The sequence below is a fragment of the Brassica oleracea genome, chromosome C3, assembly GCF_000695525.1.
Source record: "Brassica oleracea var. oleracea cultivar TO1000 chromosome C3, BOL, whole genome shotgun sequence".
In the NCBI taxonomy this organism is placed as follows: Eukaryota; Viridiplantae; Streptophyta; class Magnoliopsida; order Brassicales; family Brassicaceae; genus Brassica; species Brassica oleracea.
The window spans coordinates 20,585,071-20,607,865 of NC_027750.1; the positions used below are offsets into that span (position 1 = coordinate 20,585,071).

At 35.7% G+C, this 22,795-nt stretch overlaps 1 protein-coding gene across 1 annotated transcript; it reads left to right on the forward strand.

Moving 5' to 3' along the window:
• The first annotated feature begins 568 nt into the window (after positions 1 to 568).
• LOC106335623 (BEACH domain-containing protein lvsA-like) lies at positions 569 to 14,700 on the forward strand. The gene is made up of 20 exons (XM_013774195.1): positions 569 to 1,118; positions 1,193 to 1,265; positions 1,336 to 1,421; positions 1,669 to 1,804; positions 1,889 to 1,945; positions 2,191 to 2,313; positions 2,492 to 2,683; positions 2,834 to 2,899; positions 3,363 to 3,477; positions 3,639 to 4,765; positions 4,968 to 5,664; positions 5,782 to 5,884; positions 5,981 to 7,092; positions 7,179 to 8,835; positions 9,055 to 11,964; positions 12,094 to 12,402; positions 12,510 to 12,816; positions 12,900 to 13,046; positions 13,135 to 14,390; positions 14,469 to 14,700. The coding sequence occupies exons 1-19, from the start codon at positions 940 to 942 to the stop codon at positions 14,356 to 14,358; spliced, it is 10,620 nt and encodes a 3,539-aa protein (XP_013629649.1). The 5' UTR covers positions 569 to 939; the 3' UTR covers positions 14,359 to 14,390; positions 14,469 to 14,700.
• Positions 14,701 to 22,795: the final 8,095 nt, after the last annotated feature.

Consider the following 22,795-nt stretch of genomic DNA (forward strand, 5'->3'; position numbering starts at 1 on the left):
AATAAACAAAAAAACTTGAGTTATATTTTAGTATACTATGTTAAGTTATATTTTTTTTTGTTTAAAATCTCTCACATCTAAAATAATAAAAATTAGAAAAAGAGAAAGATATATAGGAAAAGACTGAAAGATACATACATAGATGAGCATTACTAAAAAAAATATTTAAAATATATAGAAAATTATTAATATTTTAATTAAATGAGTTTTTTTTTTTTGAAAAATGCATACAATATTTTCTTAAGTTAGATATTTTAAAGATTTTGGTGTAAATTTTTCAAAATTTAAAAGATTCATCCAATTAAATGTTGATATAATAGTTTTATTTCATTTCAATTTTAAATACTCATGTAAGTTATTCCTATTAAAAATGCTCCCAAAAAGGAAAATAAACGGTGTTTGACTGTTTTCCTTGTCTTTTTTTTTTCTTCACGGAATCATAAATTTACAGAAAATAACATTATCTATTTTTAGGGAAAAAAAAGAAAAGAAAATAGCGTGAGTGAGGGAGAAAGTGAGAAGACTTTGACTTTGTTTTGAAGCGAGAAACAAGGCGCGGAGAAATGAAGACGATGAGAAACAGCTGCAGAAATATTACACACAAAATTGGAGGAAAAAAAAAAAACTGTTCGTAATCAATCAATGAAATAGTTTTTTTTTTCTACGTGAAACTATTCAAAAATATATTTCCAATTTTCGTGTAATCTCTCAAGATCTGTTTCGATTGAGAAAGGAAAAAAAAAAATCAAAATCGAAGCGTTGTTGTTGTTGTTTGAATCGCTAATCGCAATTGGGATATCAGATTCTACGAAACTCTAATCTAGCACATTGCAATAGCTTTGATGTCTGGGTTGGTTGATCGAAGAATCGGTTCTGAGAAACGTCGTCTCGGATCTAAGGCAAGCGGATGAGTGTATCCGGAATCGAAACGGTGGAACGATGAACTGGGGAACATTGCTCAAGGACTTCAAGGATAAGGTCGGATTAGCTGACGGCACAACCGCCGGAGACGCTTCCCGTGACCTCATTCCTCCGCCGTCGTCTCCACCCTCGCCTTCATCGTCCTCGAGTTACGCCGCGTCTCCTCAACGTGACCTCACTTTGTTATCTCCCACAAGGTAGGCAATGAATTGATTAATGTTGGCATAAGCAGTCAATCAATGAGTCTCCTTTTACTTGTTTAATTTAATAGCCGAGAGAAATATAACTTGGAGCTGGAGTTTAGGAGATACTGGGAAGAGTTCTCTTCCTCCACCTCCGAACAGGTTCGTACTATCTCATTCATGCTTTTATCCTTTGTTCATTGATGATATTCATTCATATATGTCACACCAGGAGAAAGAAGCAGCCTTGACTATGACTGTGAATACGTTTTGTACAATAGCGAAGCAGCATGCCAACATAGATCAATTAGTTACCATGTAAGCCCATTCCTAACCCTCCCCTTTTCTATCTGTATGGATTCATATTTTTTATTCATATTGAGCTAGTTTTTATTCTTTCTCAAGAGAACATTTCCAATCAACTAGGAGATAAATGTCCCCGAGTCTTCTCTATTAAGGGATTATATACGTTTCATGTCTTGAATGTTGTTTATCTGTTCTATAATTTCCTGCCCAGATATCAGATATAAGAATATTACCCATGAGAATTTCATTTCATTTGCAGGTTAGTAGAAATACATGTATTCTCCTTTGTCATTGGGAGAGCATTTGTGACTGATATTGAGAAGTTAAAGATTAGCAGCAAGACAAGGTCATTGGATGTAGAGAAAGTAATTAAGTTTTTTTCTGAAGTCACCGAGGTTTGCCTCTCCTTGTGAGTATTAGTGAATCAGGACATGTTACCTTCTCTTCTATGTTAATCCATGATTTTGTTTTTCCTGCAGGAAGGTATAAGTCACGGTGCAAACCTTTTAACTGCTGTTGAAGTCCTTGTATCTGGGGTACCCTTTTTACTTTTACTTGTCTTCCTTCTCTCGACCGAATAATTGACAACACTTAACTATGAGTTTTAAGTTTTACCAAAAAAAAAACTACTCGAGTTTCAATATTTGATAGCTAACTGGTAGTTACCCTCACCAATTTTGGAGGACGTGGAAAATCTTTTAGGGTGCTGACTCTTTTATGGTTTGAATGCTATAGACTGTATTGGTTTATATACTCAACCTTTCATGTGTTTTCTTTTTAGAACATTGACAAACAATCTCTACTGGATTCTGGGATATTGGGTTGTCTTATACACACGCTCAATGCGCTTCTGACATATAGTGTAGCCAGTGAAGGTGAAAAATCTGTTAGTTTGGAAGAAAAGGTAAATATGGCAGATGTAGTACTCTTTAAGCTAGTCACTTGAGGTTCTATTTCAATGGTTTTCAATACAAATCTGACATATTTTCTACATTATAAGTGTTTCATCCTTGGTACTGGCCAAAGTGTTTACTCTGCAATGCCTTATCTTTGAGACTTTTAACAAATCCTCATTCTTGCAGGTGGAGGAAAGCGTTATCCATATCATGAAAGCACTGGCAAGCCATCCTTATGCTGCACAGAGTTTGATTGAAGATGACTCCCTACGGTTGCTTTTCAAAATGGTTGCCAATGGTTCCGTTGTGGCTTTCTCTCAATACAAAGAAGGTCTAGTTTCATCCCGTAACATACAGCTTCAAAGACATGCAATGCAGGTAATTTGTTGCTCCCTTGTTCTAAAAATTGGGCAATGTGTTTTGAAGCTGAAACAGCTGCGAACTGCACTTTAGTATGATCTTTGAAACTTGAGCGGATGTTGTGATGCTGAAAGTTTCATTATTGATTCCCTTTGGTGTCTCGTTCAGATTCTTGGGCAGCTTCTTGTCAATGATAATGGGAGCACAGCAAGCTACATACGCAAACACTATCTGGTATGCCAGTGGATTCTGTAGATAGCCTCTATGTGGTATACCGGTTCTTGTATCATGTATCGTAAGATGTGACCCTAAACATAGGCCAATCATATCGAGCTTATCTTCAAACTATCTGAGGTCTCTGTGATAAGAAATTTGGTTATCAGGAGAATTTAGTGAATTTTACTAGTAGAGCCTGAGACTCAAGCTAATGATAAGTATTGGTTTTGTGCATATATTTTAGTTTGCAATCTTGGCAGTGCCGTATATAAATGCTTGTCCTTGTTTATTCTGTGAACTTAAGATGAAGGTAACTAGATCAGTAAAAAAACGTCACTGACAGATCTTGTAACTAAGTACCACTTTTTGGATTCTGTTTAGTGTGAAAAAGTGGGCATATGAAACGTTGTTTCCTGATTTTAATTTTGCTTGCTCTATTTTACGTCTTCAGAACTAATTCTTTGGCTGAATTCTCCTGCAGGTAAAGGCTCTTCTAATGGCTATCAAAGATTTTGATCCAGATTGTGGGGACTCAGCCTATACAATGGGCATTGTGGATTTGTTACTTGAATGTGTGGAACTATCGTACAGACCTGGTAATTTGGCTTAGAGAAATACACAAGAACTCAAAATATGTCAATGCCTGTGGAAAATGTAGCTGGATAGTATAAACATTAGGCAGTCACCTTCTTGCTTGTGGATTTTGTATAACGGCTCTGAGTATGGTTGCTGATCTTTTTCAAATTTGAATATGTAGAAAATGGTGGGGTCAGGCTAAAGGAGGACATACGAAATGCACACGGTTACCATTTTCTTGTACAGTTTGCCCTGGTTCTATCTTCCATGCCGAAAAATATGGTTTCTGCCTCCAGTCATTTATCTCAACACCAAAATAGTGGGTTGGATGACTCTGAACTACAGTCACCCCATTCAGTGAATAGTAGGCAAAATGATGAGTTTGGATCACAAAGTTTCTCCCCTTCACTATCAAGATTGCTTGATGTTCTTGTCGCCTTGGCGCAGACTGGTCCCATTGAGTTATCTGGAGGAAGTACCTCACTACTGCCTCAAACAAACCCCACTGGGTATGATGAAACATGGGAACAAGGAAGTGGTAAAGTAAAAGACCTTGAAGCTGTCCAAATGTTGCAAGACATCTTTCTGAAAGCAGAAAACGAGGATCTTCAGGCTGAAGTGTTGAACCGAATGTTTAAGATATTCTCAAGCCATATGGAAAACTATAAAATGTGCCAAGAATTAAGGACTGTTCCACTTCTCGTGCTGAACATGGGTGAATTTCCTTCCTCACTGCAAGAGATAATCCTCAAAATTCTTGAATATGCTGTCACAGTTGTAAATTGTGTTCCAGAGCAAGAGCTGTTGTCACTTTGTTTCTTGCTTCAACAGCCAATCAATTCCGAGTTGAAGCATACCATACTTTCGTTCTTTGTAAAGCTGACATCTTTTGATGTGCAGTACAAGAAAGTCCTAGGTGAAGTTGGTGTTTTGGAAGTCTTACAAGATGAGCTGAGGCAGCACAAGCTTCTCATGGGTCCAGATCAGTATAGTGGTGTTTCCAATCATTTGAATCGGTTACCTAGTTCGCCTAGCTTCAAACAACACCTAGATAGTAAGGATGCCATCATTTCATCACCAAAGCTAATAGAATCTGGTTCAGGAATGTTACCTATCTTTGAAGTTGAAAGCACTATAACTGTTGGTTGGGAGTGTATGGTCTCTTTACTAAAGAAATCTGAAGCTAATCAGGAAGCTTTTCGTTCTGCCAATGGTGTGGCCGTTATTCTTCCATTGTTGATCTCTGATGACCATCGTACTGGCGTTTTGAGAATTTTGTCATGCTTAATCACGGAAGACGCTAATCAGGTAAGTTTACATTACAGTAAAATGTATCTTGATTATTCCTGTTTTACCGTTTATCTGATGAATTAATCAAATGAGTTATATTAGTTTGGCTAGGTGTTTTATTCTTTAGATTATGCCGCCACTAGTGAGGTTTCTGTTGTTTCGGTATCAGAAATCCTCTAGTATCTTGTAAAGAGTAACTCGTATCTTACCATCCAATCAGGTCCATCATGAAGAGTTACATGCTGTTATCGACGTGTTGAAGAGTGGAATGGTCACTGGAATCTCTGGGCATCAATACAAGCTTCATCATGAAGCCATATGTGATACCATGGGTTCTCTGTGGCGTATTCTTGCGGTTAATGGCTCTGCTCAAAGAGTGTTTGGTGAATCCACTGGTTTCTCTCTTCTACTGACCACCCTTCATACGTCCCCGGAAGAAGAATGCAGGGATGAGTCTCATTTGATGGTTCACATCAAATTGTTCAAACATGTATTGCGCCTCATGACATCTGCAGTGTGTGAGAATGCTGTGAATAGGATGAAACTGCACAATGTCATTATATCTCAGACATTTTATGATATTTTCGTGGAGTCAGGTTTGATGTGTGTTGATCTGGAAAGACAGGTGATACAACTGTTGTTAGAACTTGCACTTGAAGTTTTGCTTCCACCTTTTTTGACGTCAGAATCTATGGCCTCAGCTGAGATGGCAGAAAGTGAAAAAGCTAGCTTTCTTGTAAAAACCCCATCTGGGCAATTTAGTCCTGACAAGCAGAGGATATATAATGCAGGTGCTATCAGAGTTCTGATCCGTTCACTGTTGTTTTTTAGTCCAAAAATCCAGTTGGAATTTCTGAATCTTCTGGAAAGGCTTGCACGTGCCACCCCATTCAACCAGGAAAATCTCACGTCAGCTGGTAAGGTCTTATGTCTTAGAGTTCCTTGGGCTTATATTGTAATTAGCTAAGTCAACTTTTAAATCTTGTTGTGCACTCTTGTCGTCTTTACCTGTGATATGAATTATTATTGAGCAGGTTGCGTGGAACTTCTGCTGGAGATTATCCACCCATTTCTTCCGGGTTCATCTCCATTTCTTTCTCATGTTTTAAAGATTGTTGAAGTTCTTGGGGCGTATAGGTAGTTAATATAGCTAAAAACTAATACATAGTCTTAATGTGACTAAATTTGTTTCGAGGCTGATCTTATTCAAAATACGGTGTTATTCTGGTGCAGATTGTCCCCTTCTGAGCTCAAAATGCTTTGTAGATATGGTCTGCAAATGAGGGTTAAGAATTCAGGTCAGGCGATAGTTGGTATGATGGAAAAGCTAATTCTCATGGAAGACACAGGATTGGAACATGTTTCGCTGGCTCCTTTTGTAGAGATGGACATGAAAAAAACTGGGCATGCTTCTGTTCAGGTGTCCCTGGGAGAAAGATCTTGGCCTCCTGCTGCTGGTTATTCATTTGTTTGTTGGTTCCAGTCTCGTAATTTTTTTGCAACCCAAGGAAAAGCAGCAGGAGAGTATGAAGCTGGTGGTTCATCAAAGACGCAGGTTTTGAGTGGGCAGCAAAGTGAACAAAATGTTTTCCGGATATTTTCTATTGGTGCAAGTAACGAAAGTCCATTCTATGCGGAACTTTATTTTCAAGAGGATGATATTCTGACCCTTGCCACTAGCAGTTCAAATTCTTTGTCATTTTCTGGATTAGAAATTGAGGAGGGCAAGTGGCATCAACTTGCTGTTGTCCATAGTAAGCCTAATGCTCTTGCCGGACTCTTCCAAGCTAGCATCGCATATGTTTATATTGACGGAAAACTAAGGCACATGGGTAAATTGGGTTATTCTCCTTCACCTGTTGGAAAATCATTGCAAGTAACAATTGGAACTCCAGCTACTTGTGCCAGGGTAAGCGATTTGACGTGGAAAATACGCTCATGCTATCTTTTTGAGGAGGTGCTTTCATCAGGCTGCATTGGTTTCATGTATATTCTTGGTAGAGGGTATAAAGGTCTCTTTCAGGATGCATATCTCTTACGTTTCATGCCTAATCAGGCTTGTGGTGGGGGCAGCATGGCTATCCTTGACTCGTTAGTCACTGACATGTTGTCATCGTCCAATAGCCAAAAATTTGAGGAAAGTAACAGACAAGGGGATGCCAAGGCAGATGGTAGTGGGATTGTATGGGATCTCGAGAGGTTAGGAAATCTTTCCTATCAGTTAGCTGGTAAGAAACTTATTTTTTCATTTGATGGAACATGCTCAGAGTTCATGCACGCGGCTGGAAATTTTATCCTCCTCAATCTGGTTGACCCATTGTCCGCTGCTGCTTCTCCTATTGGAGGTATACAATGATCCCATATAACTGTAGTTTATATTTTATATTTTTCAGTTTTAGTCTGTTTCATTCTACGTTTCTCAATTATATAGGAATACCTCGTTTTGGGCGCCTGGTGGGAAATGCAAGTATCTGCAGACAAAATGTGATTGGCAACACTATCCGCCATGTGGGAGGAATGGCTGTTGTAATTGCACTTGTTGAGGCTGCTGAATCTAGAGATATGTTACATATGGCTCTTTCATTGCTTGCATGTGCCCTTCATCAGAATTCACAGAATGTGAAGGATATGGAAACATACAAGGGCTATCATTTACTAGCTCTGTTTTTACGTCCCAAGATGGCGCTTTTTGACATGCAATGTTTGGATATATTTTTCCAGATTTCTGCATGCGAAGCGTTCTTTTCAGAGCCAAAAAAATTGGAGAGGGGACAGAGTACCATTAGCATGTCACCTACGAAGAATATACCTGAAAACAACTATGAGGATATTAGTCTGTCAAAGTTTCAATATGAAACTTCTTCAGTTGGATCTCATGGATATATGGATGATTTTTCAGGGCCCAAAGATTCTTTTAGTCAGTTATCTGAGCTAGAAATTGGAGATATTCCGGTTGAAACTTCAAACTGCATCGTCTTATCTAATGCAGACATGGTGGAACATGTTCTCCTGGACTGGACTCTCTGGGTGACAGCCCCTGTTTCCATCCAGATCGCCTTACTTGGTTTTCTGGAGAATCTGGTCTCAATGCTTTGGTACAAGAGTCACAATCTTACAATCCTGCGCCGAATCAACCTGGTAGAACAGTTGTTAGTAACACTTCAACGAGGGGATGTGGAAGTTCTTGTCCTAGAAAAATTAGTTGTTCTTCTTGGATGCATCTTAGAAGATAGATTCCTTACTTCTGAGCTTGAAAATGTGGTTAGGTTTGTGATTATGACATTTAATCCACCTGAAATAAAGTCTCGAAACTCACCAAGGCGAGAGTCAATGGGAAAGCATGTAATTGTGAGAAACTTGCTTTTGGAAATGCTTATTGATCTCCAGGTAACCATAAAAGCAGAAGAACTATTGGAGCAGTGGCATAAGATGGTCTCATCAAAATTAATAACGTACTTCCTCGATGAAGCTGTGCATCCTACTAGTATGAGATGGATCATGACTCTACTCGGTGTTTGTCTCACTTCTTCCCCAAACTTTTCTCTTAAGTTTGTTACAAATGGAGGTTATCAGGGGCTAACACGGGTACTTCAAAGCTTTTATGATTCCCCAGACATATATTACATTTTGTTCTGCTTGATATTTGGGAAACCTGTTTATCCAAGACTACCTGAGGTCCGGATGTTGGACTTCCATGCACTAGTGCCGAATGATGGAAGCCGTGTAGAGTTGAAGTTTTTAGATCTGTTGGATTCAGTGGTTGCCATGGCTAAATCTACTTTTGACAGATTGATCATGCAATCAATGATTGCCCACCAGTCTGGAAACCTTTCACAGGTGAGCGCTAGCTTTGTAGCTAAGCTTGTCGAGGGAAATGTCGATATGACAGGGGAGCTTCAAGGGGATGCTTTAATGCATAAAACATACGCGGCACGGTTGATGGGTGGCGAAGCATCAGCTCCTGCTACTGCGACATCTATTATCCGTTTCATGGTTGATCTCGCAAAGATGTGCCCTCCATTTTCAGCTGTTTGCAGAAGCGCAGAATTTCTCCAACATTGTGCTGATCTTTACTTTTCATGTGTCAGGTTTGCATCACGCGCCTATTAAGTATATATATATTGAGTACCATGTAATTAACGTAGATGTTTACACACATTTGTTATTCCGGATTCAAATTATGTTTCTCCATCCCGATTTATGACATAGATACAACAGATACAGGATTTTGTTTTTTGGTGTTGTAGTTAGTATATGACCTGAAAGATATTTTGCAAATTTTGACCAAAAGTTGGGTTGTGTTGTAGGGCTGCTCATGCTGTGAAGATGGCCAAACAGCTCTCAATAAAAACAGAGGAGCAGTGTATAAGTGGTGGGGATGATAGCAGCGCACAAGGCGTTTTCTCTAACTTGCCTCAAGACCTGGACCAATCCACAAAAACCTCCATCAGTGCTGGAAGCTACCCTCAAGAGCAGGTCAGTGTGAGTTCTGAAGGCATGCCTTTACCTCCAGATTATGTGGTTACTGATAAGGTGGGGAAGAGTCTTACAACACCCTCAGGGGATTCAGCAAAATCATTTCAAGATCGTGAGTATGTTAAGAAACTAGATGGTGATCTTGTTAGCCCTGTATCAGCTTCCAGTAAAACAAGTCATATTCAGCCAACAGATTCTCAAAGTTCTGAATCCTTCTCGATGTTAGAGTCTCCAGTTGTATCTGAAAAATCAAGTCGCAAAGGTCCATTCACTTCTTCACCATCTCCGCTTCCATCGCATATCTCAGTTAGTGAGTTTGATGCATCTTCAGATCACAAGTCAGGTTCACAAGGTTTATCTGCTGCCCATACATTGTTTAAAATTAGCCCAAAACTTCTCCTCGAAACTGATGAAGCGGGGTATGGTGGTGGGCCGTGTTCTGCTGGAGCTAGTGCGGTGCTGGATTTTATGGCAGAGATATGTGCCGACTTAATGACTGAGCAGATGAAAGCAGTACAGACTTTGGAAAGCATTTTAGAAATGATTCCTTTATATGTGGATCCTGAATGTGTTCTAGTATTCCAAGGCTTATGCCTTAGCAGAGTCATGAACTATCTTGAGAGGCGTCTCGTGCGTGATGATGAAGAGGATGACAAAAAACTAGACAAAAGAAAATGGTCTGCAAACTTGGATGCATTTTGCTGGATGATTGTGGATCGTGTCTATATGGGCGCTTTTCCTCAACCAACTGGAGTCCTTAGAACCCTCGAGTTCTTGTTATCAATCCTGCAATTAGCTAACAAAGATGGTAGGGTTGAAGAATTCACTTCTTCAGGAAAAGGACTGTTATCCATTGGAAGAGCAACCAAGCAACTAGATGCATATGTTCACTCAATCCTGAAGAACACAAATAGAGCAATACTATATTGCTTCCTACCATCGTTCTTGACAACTATTGGAGAGAAGAACCTGCTTTCACGTCTGGGCTTGCTTGTTGAATCTAACAAGAGGCAACCCTCAGATGAGGAATCTGGAATTGATATCTCAACAGTTCTTCAGTTGTTGGTTGCAAACAAGAATATCATATTATGCCCAAGCAATCTTGACACAGATTTGAATTGCTGTCTGTGTGTGAATTTAATCTCTCTGCTCCATGACCAGAGGAAGAATCTGCAAAACATGGCATCTAACATTGTCAAACATATGCTGGTTCACCGAAGGTCTGCTTCTGAGGATTTGCTTGTCAGAAAACCACATCGAGGACAAACCCTCGATGTACTACACGGAGGTTTTGATAGATTGCTGACTGGAAATCTTCCAGAATTTTCTAAGTGGCTTGAGAGCTCAGAAGAAACTGTAAAGAAAGTATTGGATCATGGTGCTGTGGTTATGTGGACTCAGTACATAGCTGGCTCGGCAAAATTTCCTGATGTTAGGATGAAAGGCATGGATGGCCGCCGTACGAGAGAGATGGGAAGAAAATCACGAGATATTTCTAAGTTAGACGTGAAACGCTGGGAGCAGTTAAATGAGCGAAGATATGCACTTGACATAGTGCGTGATACAATGTCCACTGAGCTTAGAATTGTCAGGCAAAACAAATATGGTTCGATACTTCATGCCGAGAGTGAGTGGCAAAATCATCTCCAACAGCTTATACACGAGCGTGGTATATTCCCGCTGCGTGTTTCCCAAGGATCTGGAGATCTTGAATGGCAACTCTGTCCTATCGAAGGTCCATACAGAATGCGGAAAAAGCTTGAACGATGTAGCCTGAAAGTTGATAGCATCCGTACGTTACTAGAAGGGAAGTTGGAACTTGAAGAAATTGAACTACCCAAACCCAAAAACGAAGATGGCATAGTTATTTTTGATAAGGATTGTGATCCAGATTTCCTGCTAAGTGAACTTTATAGCGAGTCCTTTTTCGAAGAAGCTGATGATCTTAAGGATATTCCTTCTGCTAGAAATGGATGGGATAACGATGGAGGCAGTAGTTCAAGTGAAACGAGTCTTCATAACGCTCTTGATTTTAGTGCCAAGTCTAGTGGTACAATATCTGTTCTAATCAGCGAAAATACAGATGAAAAATCAGAGACAGGATCTCCAAGAGGGTCATCATCTGGTAATATGGATGAAACAAGAGATGTGGAGGAAGAATCAGAGAAGGAACTGAACGACGATGGTGAGTATTTGATCAGACCATATCTGGAACATCTTGAAAAGATTAGGTTCCGATACAATTGTGAGAGAGTTGTTGGTTTAGACAAACATGATGGGATTTTCCTGATAGGGGAACTATGCCTATATGTTATAGAGAATTTTTACATTGACGATCATGGCTGTATCTGTGAGAAGGAATGTGAAGACGAACTATCCGTTATCGATCAGGCGTTGGGTGTGAAAAAAAATGTCACCGAAGGCTTGGAGTTCCAGTCCAAGTCTAGCCCACTATGGAGTACAAATATGAAAACTGGAGCTGTAGGGGCAAGAGCATGGGCATATGGCGGTGGGGCTTGGGGGAAGGAAAAAGTGCGTGTGACCGGTAACTTGCCACATCCTTGGCGTAGGTGGAAGTTGGATAGCATTCATGAAATTTTGAAACGTGATTACGAGCTGCGTCCAGTTGCTGTTGAGTTATTTAGCATGGATGGATGTACTGATCTCCTTGTGTTCCACAAGAAAGAGAGGGAAGAAGTCTTTAGAAACCTGATTGCCATGAATCTTCCAAGGAACCGCATGTATGTCATCTCATTTTGTTTTTTTTCTCAATCAAGAACTGAGCACTATGCAGCTTACTTCTCCACAAGGTCCTCCAAAATCTTGAAGCTGCTTGTTTATTATGTTTGCCATTTTTTTCTTTATTGCAGGCTGGATACAACCATATCAGGATCAGGGAAACAGGAAAGTAAAGAGGGTAGTCGTCTTTTCAAGTTAATGGCAAAGTCTTTCACCAAAAGATGGCAAAGTGGAGAGATCAGCAATTTTCAATACCTAATGCATCTCAACACCCTAGCCGGACGTGGATACAGTGATCTCACACAGTATCCGGTATTTCCATGGATTCTAGCAGATTATGATAGCGAGAGTCTTGATTTGTCAGATCCAATGTGTTTCCGGAAGTTTGACAAACCAATGGGTTGCCAGACGCCTGAAGGAGAAGAAGAATTTAGGAAACGGTTTGTGATGTGTCTCTTAATCTTTGTCTAATGGTACTTATGATTGATTGTGTCTTCATCAAGTCATAACTGGATTATATTTTTTCCTTTTTACTTTCTCGTTTCAGATATGACAGCTGGGATGATCCAGAGGTGCCAAAGTTTCATTATGGTTCTCACTATTCAAGTGCAGGCATTGTTCTCTATTACCTCATTCGCCTCCCACCGTTTAGTGCTGAAAACCAGAAGCTCCAGGGTGGTCATTTTGATCATGCTGATAGACTTTTCAATAGTATTAAAGAGACTTGGCTAAGTGCATCTGGGAAAGGAAATACATCAGATGTGAAAGAACTAATTCCTGAGTTCTTCTACATGCCCGAATTCTTAGAAAATAGATTTAACCTTGATTTCGGTGAAAAACAGTCAGGAGAAAAGGTAAGGTTAAGTAGTTCTAATGGGGCTTGTATATGTACCTTTTAGCTTATCTGTTCGTGAGCAAGTTCCTTGTTTAATTTCAGGTGGGTAATGTATTTTTACCTCCTTGGGCTAGAGGGAGTGTTCGTGAATTCATCCGCAAGCACAGGGAAGCGTTGGAGTCTGATTATGTTTCAGAGAATCTGCATCATTGGATAGATCTCATCTTTGGGTACAAACAGAGAGGAAAGGTACATTACATGTTCTCTCCTGTTGGATCATGTCTTAGAACTGTTGCTTCTTTAAATATTGAATCTTACATGTTCTCATTATTTTCAGGCTGCAGAAAAAGCAGTGAATGTTTTCTATCACTATACCTATGAGGGGAATGTGGATGTAGATGCAGTTACGGATCCTGCCATGAAAGCATCGATACTAGCGCAGATTAATCATTTCGGACAAACGCCTAAGCAGCTGTTTCAGAAACCTCATGTTAAAAGAAGAACAGACAGAAAAATCCCTCTGCACCCTCTGAAACACTCGACGCATCTAGTTCCTCGAGAAATACGTAAATGCTCATCGTCTATAAACCAGATCATCACTTTCCATGACAAGTTGCTTGTTGCCGCCTCAAACTGTTTCCTGAAACCGAGAGGCTATAGGAAGTACATAAGATGGGGTTTCCCAGACAGGAGCTTGCGATTCATGAGCTATGATCAGGACAAGCTCTTATCCACCCATGAAAATCTCCACGAAGGCAACCAGATCGAGTGTGCTGGTGTTAGCCATGATGGGCGCGTTGTCGTCACTGGAGCAGACGATGGTCTAGTCTCTGTGTGGAGAGTGAGCAAGGATGGTCCGCGTGGCTCACGGCGTTTACGGTTAGAGAAATCCCTTTGTGCACACACAGCCAAAGTCACTTGTCTACGTGTAAGCCAACCTTACATGATGATTGTAAGCGGTTCAGATGACTGTACAGTTATCATATGGGATCTCAGCTCATATAATTTTGTGAGGCAGCTCCCTGAGTTTCCAGTTCCTGTTTCCGCAATCTACATAAATGACCTATCAGGAGAAATCATAACTGCTGCTGGAACTTTACTCGCGGTATGGAGCATCAATGGAGATTGCCTTGCTGTGGTTAACACATCATCACAGTCACCATCTGATTTTATAGTATCAGTAACAGGCTCAACGTTTTCTGACTGGCTGGAAACAAAATGGTATGTGACTGGTCATCAAAGCGGGTCACTTAAAGTGTGGCAGATGGTGCATTGCACTGATCCGGTCGGTGCTGAGATCAAATCTGCTAGCAACAGAACAGGATGGACAAATCTTGTGCCGGAATACAAGTTGCTTCTACACAAGGAGTTGGATTGCCATAAGCAACCGGTCACAGCTCTGCATCTCACGGCCGACCTGAAGCAATTGCTGAGTGGAGATTCGGGTGGACGTTTGATTTCATGGACAGTTCCAGACCAGATACTAAAAGCTTCACTCAAAAATGCTCTCATAGCTCAGAATCTTAAGCATCATCATCTAGAAGCTAGGATTGGAATCTAAAGCAATCACTAATGGTAGATGAAAATCAGAATGTAAGACCTCAGGACAAACGGTTGGCTTTGTGTGAATCTCTTACCTCAAGTATTGATTCTACCTGTTCTGTTTTGCAGGTTTAATGTTTTTCTAAATCGAAAAATTGTGAAGCAACAAAGGGAGGGAGAAACTGGTACAATAACTTACAGGCTTTTGTATTGAGAATTTGTGTAGATAGAGCTAATAGGCAAATTTGTGTAAATTAATAGTACAGTCCCATCTCTAAATTCTCAGATGAAAATTTTGTAACCATTTTAATGTTTTTTGTTTGTAGCTTAGGAACTTCTAACTTGAACAATGGCTTCAACATTAATGGTGATATTTCTGTTTTTAAACTGTAAACCAGACAACAGTTTCATGTTTTTCTGTTTTTAAACTGTAAACCAGACGACAGTTTCAGGTAATGGAGTCAGTGAATGACCTTGCACAGGTAATGAAGGACTTATCAGCTCTTGTGATTGACCAGAACATACTTCATAACACTTTTTGGTTTTAACAATTTATCTCACTAGAGCTCTCTCAACGAAATGAAATTGCACAATTAACATAGCAAATGTATGTCTCTGAAGTTCCAAGCAACTTCAAGTTGATAGGGGTGTATATGCCCTGAAAAGTCTCTCTCTGTGTTCGGAAAAAAAGCTTATTTCAACATAAACTTTGCCCGTCATGCCTATTCCTTTCCGAACTTTGTAGTAGTGCATATTCCATACTGAACTAAGCAAAAATTCAAATATACTACATGAACTTTAATGCATCGTGCCTTTTCATTCCCGAACTTTTACTAGTGCATATTCTATACCGAACTAAACAAAAATTCAAAAATACTACATGAACTCTTAAAATCGTGCTTCTATATATATATATATATATATATATATATATATATATATATATATATTGACCGTCAAAGCTGTTAGTCATCCGTTAATTTATCAAAACAACGTCATTTTGGATAACATCTATAAACCAAAATAACTTTCTTGTATAAATTGTGTAACCATATATATATAGTTTTATCAAATAAATGTTATCAAATTTTTATTGTTTTAGTTTTATCAAATAAATCTATGATTACTTATGTTGTAAATTTACCTTTAAAAATTATTATTTTATAAGATTAAATTATTTATTATTAATTAAAATATTTACTTTATGCTTGTCCACCAGTGTGAAAGTTTGAATCTCCCAAAAATAAATTTTAACTTTACAGAATTTATCCAAGATAACGCGTTATCAATTTATCCAAGATAACGCGTTTTGATAAATTAATGGATGACTAACACCTTTGACGGTTAATATATATAAACACGATTTTGAGAGTTCATGTAGTATTTTTAGTTTTTAATTTTACAGTATTCATCCAAAATAATGTCGTTTTGATAAATTAACGAATGACTAACACCTTTGACGATCAATATATATAGAAGCACGATTTTAAGAGTTCATGTAGTATTTTTGAATTTTTGTTTAGTTCGGTATGAAATATGCACTACTAAAAGTTCGGCAATGAAAAAGCATGATGCATTAATGTTCATGTAGTATATTTAAATTTTTGTTTAGTTCAGTACGGAATACACACTACTACAAAGTTCGGGAAAGAATAGACATGACGGATAAAGTTCATGTTGAAATAGGCTATTTTCCTTTCTGTGTTCGGTGAAAATCCAAGAAAACTCTTGCGAAACTCTATCAAAGAGCCAATGAAAATCCGTAAAGAGCCAACAACGATCCAAATATGATTTGAAACCAAATCTATATAATTCTGGTGAAAATAAGCTCTTGTAGCGATTCTATTGATGATGGAAAACTAGTAACTCTTAGTCTGGATTTATAGTGTTAGCAAGCTATAAATAAATTAGTATGTTAACTCGGATCTCAGAGTATTCACAACGTTTAACACGGTAATATAGATATCTATTCTACTAAAATAGAAATCATAAATTTTTTCATGTGTGATTTTTTTTTAATTTGGACTATCCTTTAATTTTTTTATTAAATGTATTTAATTAAAACTAATAACACATACACATAGAATCTATTCTATTAAAATAAAAGTAATGACTTTTTCCTTGTGTGATTTTTTTTTTTTTTAACTTTCGACTATCCTTTAAATTTTTTATTAAATATATTTTATTAAAACTAATAACACATAGAATCTTTGAACTACTTCAATCATAATATATTTTTATATCTTTTCTTTTTAGATATAAAAATATATATTTTTAAAAATCTAACAAATCTTTTTGAAAAGATATTAATAAGATCTTAATTTTCAAAAAAATATATGTAAATATTTTCACTAATTTTGTAATTAATTTTGAAATATTATTATACATACAAATTATATATATATATATATATATATATATATATATATATATCTATGTCAATATCAATAAAGTTTAATTATATACCATATAAAGTAAATAAAATGATTATTTTGATTTATTTACCAAAAACATGATTGTAAATAAACAAAAGGTATTGGTTTTGATTTATGTGTTTACTCTAATGTATATATATATTTTTATGCATACAAATTATTTTTTTGTTTTTTGAAACTCAATCTCTTTAGATGCATGGTGTTCTTCTCTATTACATTTGAAGCGTAAATCATTTTTTAATAATCTAAAATCATTTTTGATATATATTACTAATGAAATCCATATCCCCTATATATTATTTGATGATCATTTAAAAAGTTGTAACATCAATTGTGTATTAATTACAAAATGAACTTGCTGAGATGTTATCTCCAAATTTCTTCTTAATGCTTATGTGGTACTCGTACAATGATTTTGGATAAACCTTAGTCTAATTTATTTTCCCCTAGATAAATTTATTAGCATTACATTAAATAAAATAGTCCACGATTATAATAGAAGACGTTTATATTAAAGTTTTATCTAACGTTTATATTTTAACAGATTGTTATAAAATGGATTATCCCTTATTATTAAAGTAAGTCTATTTCATAATATAAGGTTGAGTCAAACTCAACCATTTAAACGAAATGATATATAAAACTCAACATAACTTGCAAGAACAGATCTGGTTGTATAGCCCTTCTGACGGTTATTCAAAGTTTCTTCACCATTAGAATTAGTGTATTGTGAGCGCCTGTTAACTATAATTCAAAGCTGAAATTACCTACACCGAGTAGAATAGTAGAACATCCTGTTTTATGGTAAAATTGGTATCTTCCTTTTACAAAGACATCTATATTTCACAAACCGAGCATTAACAAAAATTTCACTGGTAATTTCTTTTTTCATAGATACCAAATTCAGTCTAAACCTAAAGCATAAAAACAGAACCATGAACCTCGGTTTTCACTTTTGATGTTCTTCACGTCGAGGTTATAATCAATTGTTACACATAAATAATCAAGGTATGTTTTCAAAGGTTCATTGTTAGTAGGTCCATGACATTTTTTGATGAGAGAATCTCTATATCATTTGAATAATATAGTCTATTGAACTATCAAGTGTCTATTATTATACCGTCAAGTATCCATTTTAAATATATACTCGACAGATAACTATAAACCGCGCAATTAATGAGTTATTTCAGTTTTTATCTATCTGTGGTCGGTTAATAGTCTACATAATTTCAATTGAACTTGCAGATACAAAATACACAATTTGGTCGGTATAATAATGATTACAAGACAATAAAAGTCTTAGATGCGATATGTAAATTAGCGTGATACACAAATGAAGAATCAGTCTCATATGGTAAGTTTACTTTAATTGTTTCTCCGTTTATAACAATGTAGATACACTATCAATACTTGGCATATGGTACGTGAAACTTTGTCACCAATTTTTTTTGTTTCTAATATTTTTTCTTGATATACAATTTTGTATATGTGCTATATGGTAAGATGATATTAAATGTTTATATCACATTGTTTAAGAAACTAAGATAGTTTGTCACCAAGTATATATTTCAGCCATAAATTCGCTTATATAGCATACACAATCTTATTATGCGATATTATCAAGTTGCCAAATATGTAATTACGTAATTATTGATATTTTACAGAAATATTGTTTCGTTGACAATAAAAAGACATGGCTTATATTTTCAAATCTAACTAAAAGTGTGTTATTGGTTTCTGCATTTTAATGGATTTGTAAATCCAAAGTAAATATAGTGTTATTGGTTCTATTATTTTAAAATTCACATTCAAATCCATAGTTATTGTTTTTATGATTTTAAAATAAATTTTAGAATCATGTGTTATTGAATAATAAAGATTTGTGTATGAATTTAATTTGAAACTGGATTTGATTGGATTTGTAACTATTTTTAAGAGTAAAATACAAAGGATCAAATATTGGGTTTAACCTTGTTATTTTGGTTGGATTTGTTTTATATTGTTTTTTTTCATTCTTTATAGTTTTGTGTCCCAACAAACAACGTTTGATGCATTACTTCAAATTTTATACATTGTTTTTTGCTCATGTTAAAACCATGCACTAAGCACATGTCCATACAACATATTGTATAATGCATACGATATAATGAAAAAGATATGCAACGAGAGATGTATTCCATATGAACGTATCCCCACCAATTGTGTGCGACCAGCTTTTGATGCTTAGCAAAATGAAAAAGAGGCAAGAAAGATGATGAATGGTGGAGAAGATGAAGTCGTCGATAAGTTCAGAGAATACTCCGATGAGATTTCTGAAAAGATGACAAGTAAATCTGTTTTGTCAGAAATTTTTACTTTTGATCCGATCAAACTTCCGATAACATGGTGAAAAAATAGTTTGATCTGAAATTTCTGAGGAGATGCCGTGAAAAGTTTGTTCTGACAATCCATGTTTTTGGAAGTTGCAGTCGGAGAACATAATGTTCTCTTGTAGTGTTTTATTTAGGTCTAGTTACAAATCCATTGATTTATAACAATTCATCGATTTGATTTTAAAATACTCATATCAGTAATTCTCAAATCTGTTTTATTTGATTTGAAAATCACTGGATTTATGGAAGATTTCTAAATATAAAGAGAATTTATAAATCTACTAAACTACGAGAACCAATAATCCCCCACTAATAACTTAGCTGTTAAAAATACTGACGATATATTGTATAAATCATCTCATCTCTAATTCTTACGATTAAGAGAAACAATGATAGCCAGTATGAATTATGTAGCCGATTTGAAACCATTCGAAATGATGGGGAAGATTAGGGGTAAAGTAATCCGACTGTGGAAATGGTACTCAGCTACTGCTGGTGAGAAAATGTTTGACCCAGACGTTAGGTCATTATGCAATAAGTGATCTTTTGACCCAAAAAACTTCAAAAAAAAAAGAATTATCCCAATAGTAAAAAAATTACATAATTAACAAAACAATAAAAGACTTTATTGTATTTTGTCCAAAAGAATTAATTCGATCAAATATATAAGTTTTAATTTTCCATACAACATCTTTTAAATAATTCATATATAAACTCATCATGAGTTTATAAAAGGTGATTTTAATAAAAAGGTGATTTTAATATGCAAAGCGCAAGTTTTATCCTAGTTTTTTTAATAAAAGGTGATTTTAAAGGTTTTATGAAAATATCACATCCAGTAACTTTTGATTTGTGAGAATTTTTATAAATACCATATTCATTAAGGGAGGGTTTGGACAAAATCAAATTTTATATTCTGGATGTGTTTACCCTCCTCTTTGATTAATACACCAATTTATCCCATTTTGTACGTTCAAGTTAATGCAGTTATAGTTTGGCCCAACATGAACTATTTTTTTGTCATCAATAAAAAACAATATATTCTACGAAGACTATGTAAACCAAACTGAAAGCATTGCCTCTATAGATTGGTTAGTTCCTTAATTATAATTTTTCTGTGTGTCATACTGTCATCTTGTCATCTGTACTAATTTCCTAATCTAAAATTCATTTCTCTTCATATTTTTTTCTTCTACTCTCTTTCTCATTTAATATTTAATTTAATTAATTTTTGGGAGAATTATAAATTTACTCTAAGTTGGTTACAACTTTTCAAATTTATCTTTACATAATAACCACTTTTATAAACACACTAAGTTTGTGACTAAAAAGACAAAACTAATCCTACGAAATCGTTTATAATTATTTAAAAATTATTATAAAAGTTTATAAATTTAACTCCAATTTCTAAATACTATATCTTAAACAGTAATAAATAAACCTTAAACGCAAATGATAAAATAGTTTTTATTGAGTATATTTTGAAAAGTGATAACCAGCTCAAGGTATTTCAAACATTTTCTCTTAATTCCTCATCTTCTTGATCAAGATACAATAAATCTTTGATGAAAATTTCTTGAATCTTTGGTCAAAATCCTAGAAAACTCTTGCGAAAATCTATCAAAGAGCCAACGAAAATCCGTAAAGAGCCGATAACAATCCAAATATGATTTGACAACAAATCTAGATAATTCTGATGAAATATATATGATTTGACACCAAATCTTGGCATATGGTACGTGAAACTTTGTCACCAATTTTTTTGTTTCTATCAAATATTTTTTTTCTTGATATACAATTTGGTATAGGTGCTATATGGTAAGATGATATTAAATGTTTCTATCGCATAGTTTAAGAAACTAAGATAGTTTGTCACCAAGTCTATATTTCAGCCATAAATTTTCTTATATAGCATACAAAATTTTATTATGCGATATTATCAAGTTGCCAAATATGTAATTACATTGTTATTGAGATATTACAGAAATATTGTTCCGTTGACAATAAAAAGATATGGTTTTTTATTTTCAAATCTAACTAATAACCTAGCTCCTAAAATTACCGACGATATATTGTATAAATCATCACATCTCTTTTTTGAAACACATCTCTAATTCTTACGATTAAAGGAAACAATAATGGCCAGTATGAATTATGTTGCCGATTTGAGACCATTCAAAATAATGGGCAAGATTAGGGTTAAAGTAATCCGACTATGGAAACGGTACTCAGCTACTGCTGGTGAGAAAATGTTTGGCCCAAACGTTAGGTCTTTATTAGATAAGTGATCTTTTGACCCAAAAAATTTCAAAAAAAAAAAAAAATCATCCAAATAGTACAGTTCACAAATTACATAATTAGCGAAACAATAAAAGACATTATTGTATTTCGGCTGAGTTAATTCGATCAAAGATATAAGTTTTAATTTTTCATACAAGATCTTTTAAATAATTCTTATATAAACTCATCATGCACAATGCTCAAGTCTTATCCTAGTTTTTTAATAAAGGGTGATTTCAAAGGTTTATGCAAATATCATATCCAATAACCTTTGATTTGTAAGAATTTTTATAAATATCATATTCAATAAGGGAGGGTTTGGACAAAATCTAATTTTTTTTATAAAATACCTAATTGTTATGAACCAGATTGTGGATGGCTCATAACCAAGAGATTATGATTTGTAATATTTCCATTTATCTATGACGATGTAATCTCCTATATAAGGAACCTCTATGTTATGAATAAAGATAGACTTTTCCATTACTTTTATAACATGTTATCAGCATGAAACTCTAAATCCCTAAGCTAATACCCAAATTGAAAAACCCTAAAACCCTAACCCTAGCCGGCGATCCGACAAACCCTAAACCCTGATCGCGTCTCTTGTTCCCGCATCTGTTCCAGCTCGTGTCCCCGATCAGCTTCAGCCCAAGGCGTTCCTGATCCTAACTCAAACGTTTGCGGCCCGAGAGCATCTCCAGCATGCGACCTCTTCCTCGCGGCTCAACTCCTTTGGTGGTCCGATTCAACAATCATCTAAGGTTAAAAGGTAATTCAAAACCTAAGAACCCATAATCGAACATGGATTGATTGATAAATGAAACCCTAAAACCCTAATCTTTATGAATCAAAACCATAGGGTAATAGATCAAAAATCCTAATTGAGTAAATCGAAGCTCTAAAAGTTCGATACCCCAAACCCTAAATCATGTTCCTACATAATTAAAACTCCAAATCGGTTTTACAAGTTAAAATCCGATAAACCCTAACCGTATATCTATAAACCCTAAATAATATAAGTATCAGAATTAGTTATACTATAATTATCAAATCACATATTAAAACCCTAATCGAATATTTTGAAAACAAAACTATTTTCGGTTTTAAATCTGATTGAATCTCATGCTATGTTGCTAGAATTGTTTGACCGTTAAATTGATAGATTTATTTTCTAATTCTGCTTGGTTAATTGTTCATCTGATTTAAAATTGTTTAAACCGACCAGCCTGTTAAAACATTGATTGAATCCGATAGGTTGCTAGCTTGCTTTGCTTAAATAATCCGATAGGTTGATATATTGATTGAAGTTTACTTGTTTAAAATCCGAATGATCTGATTGCATGATTCTTGAGGTTTAATATCATCT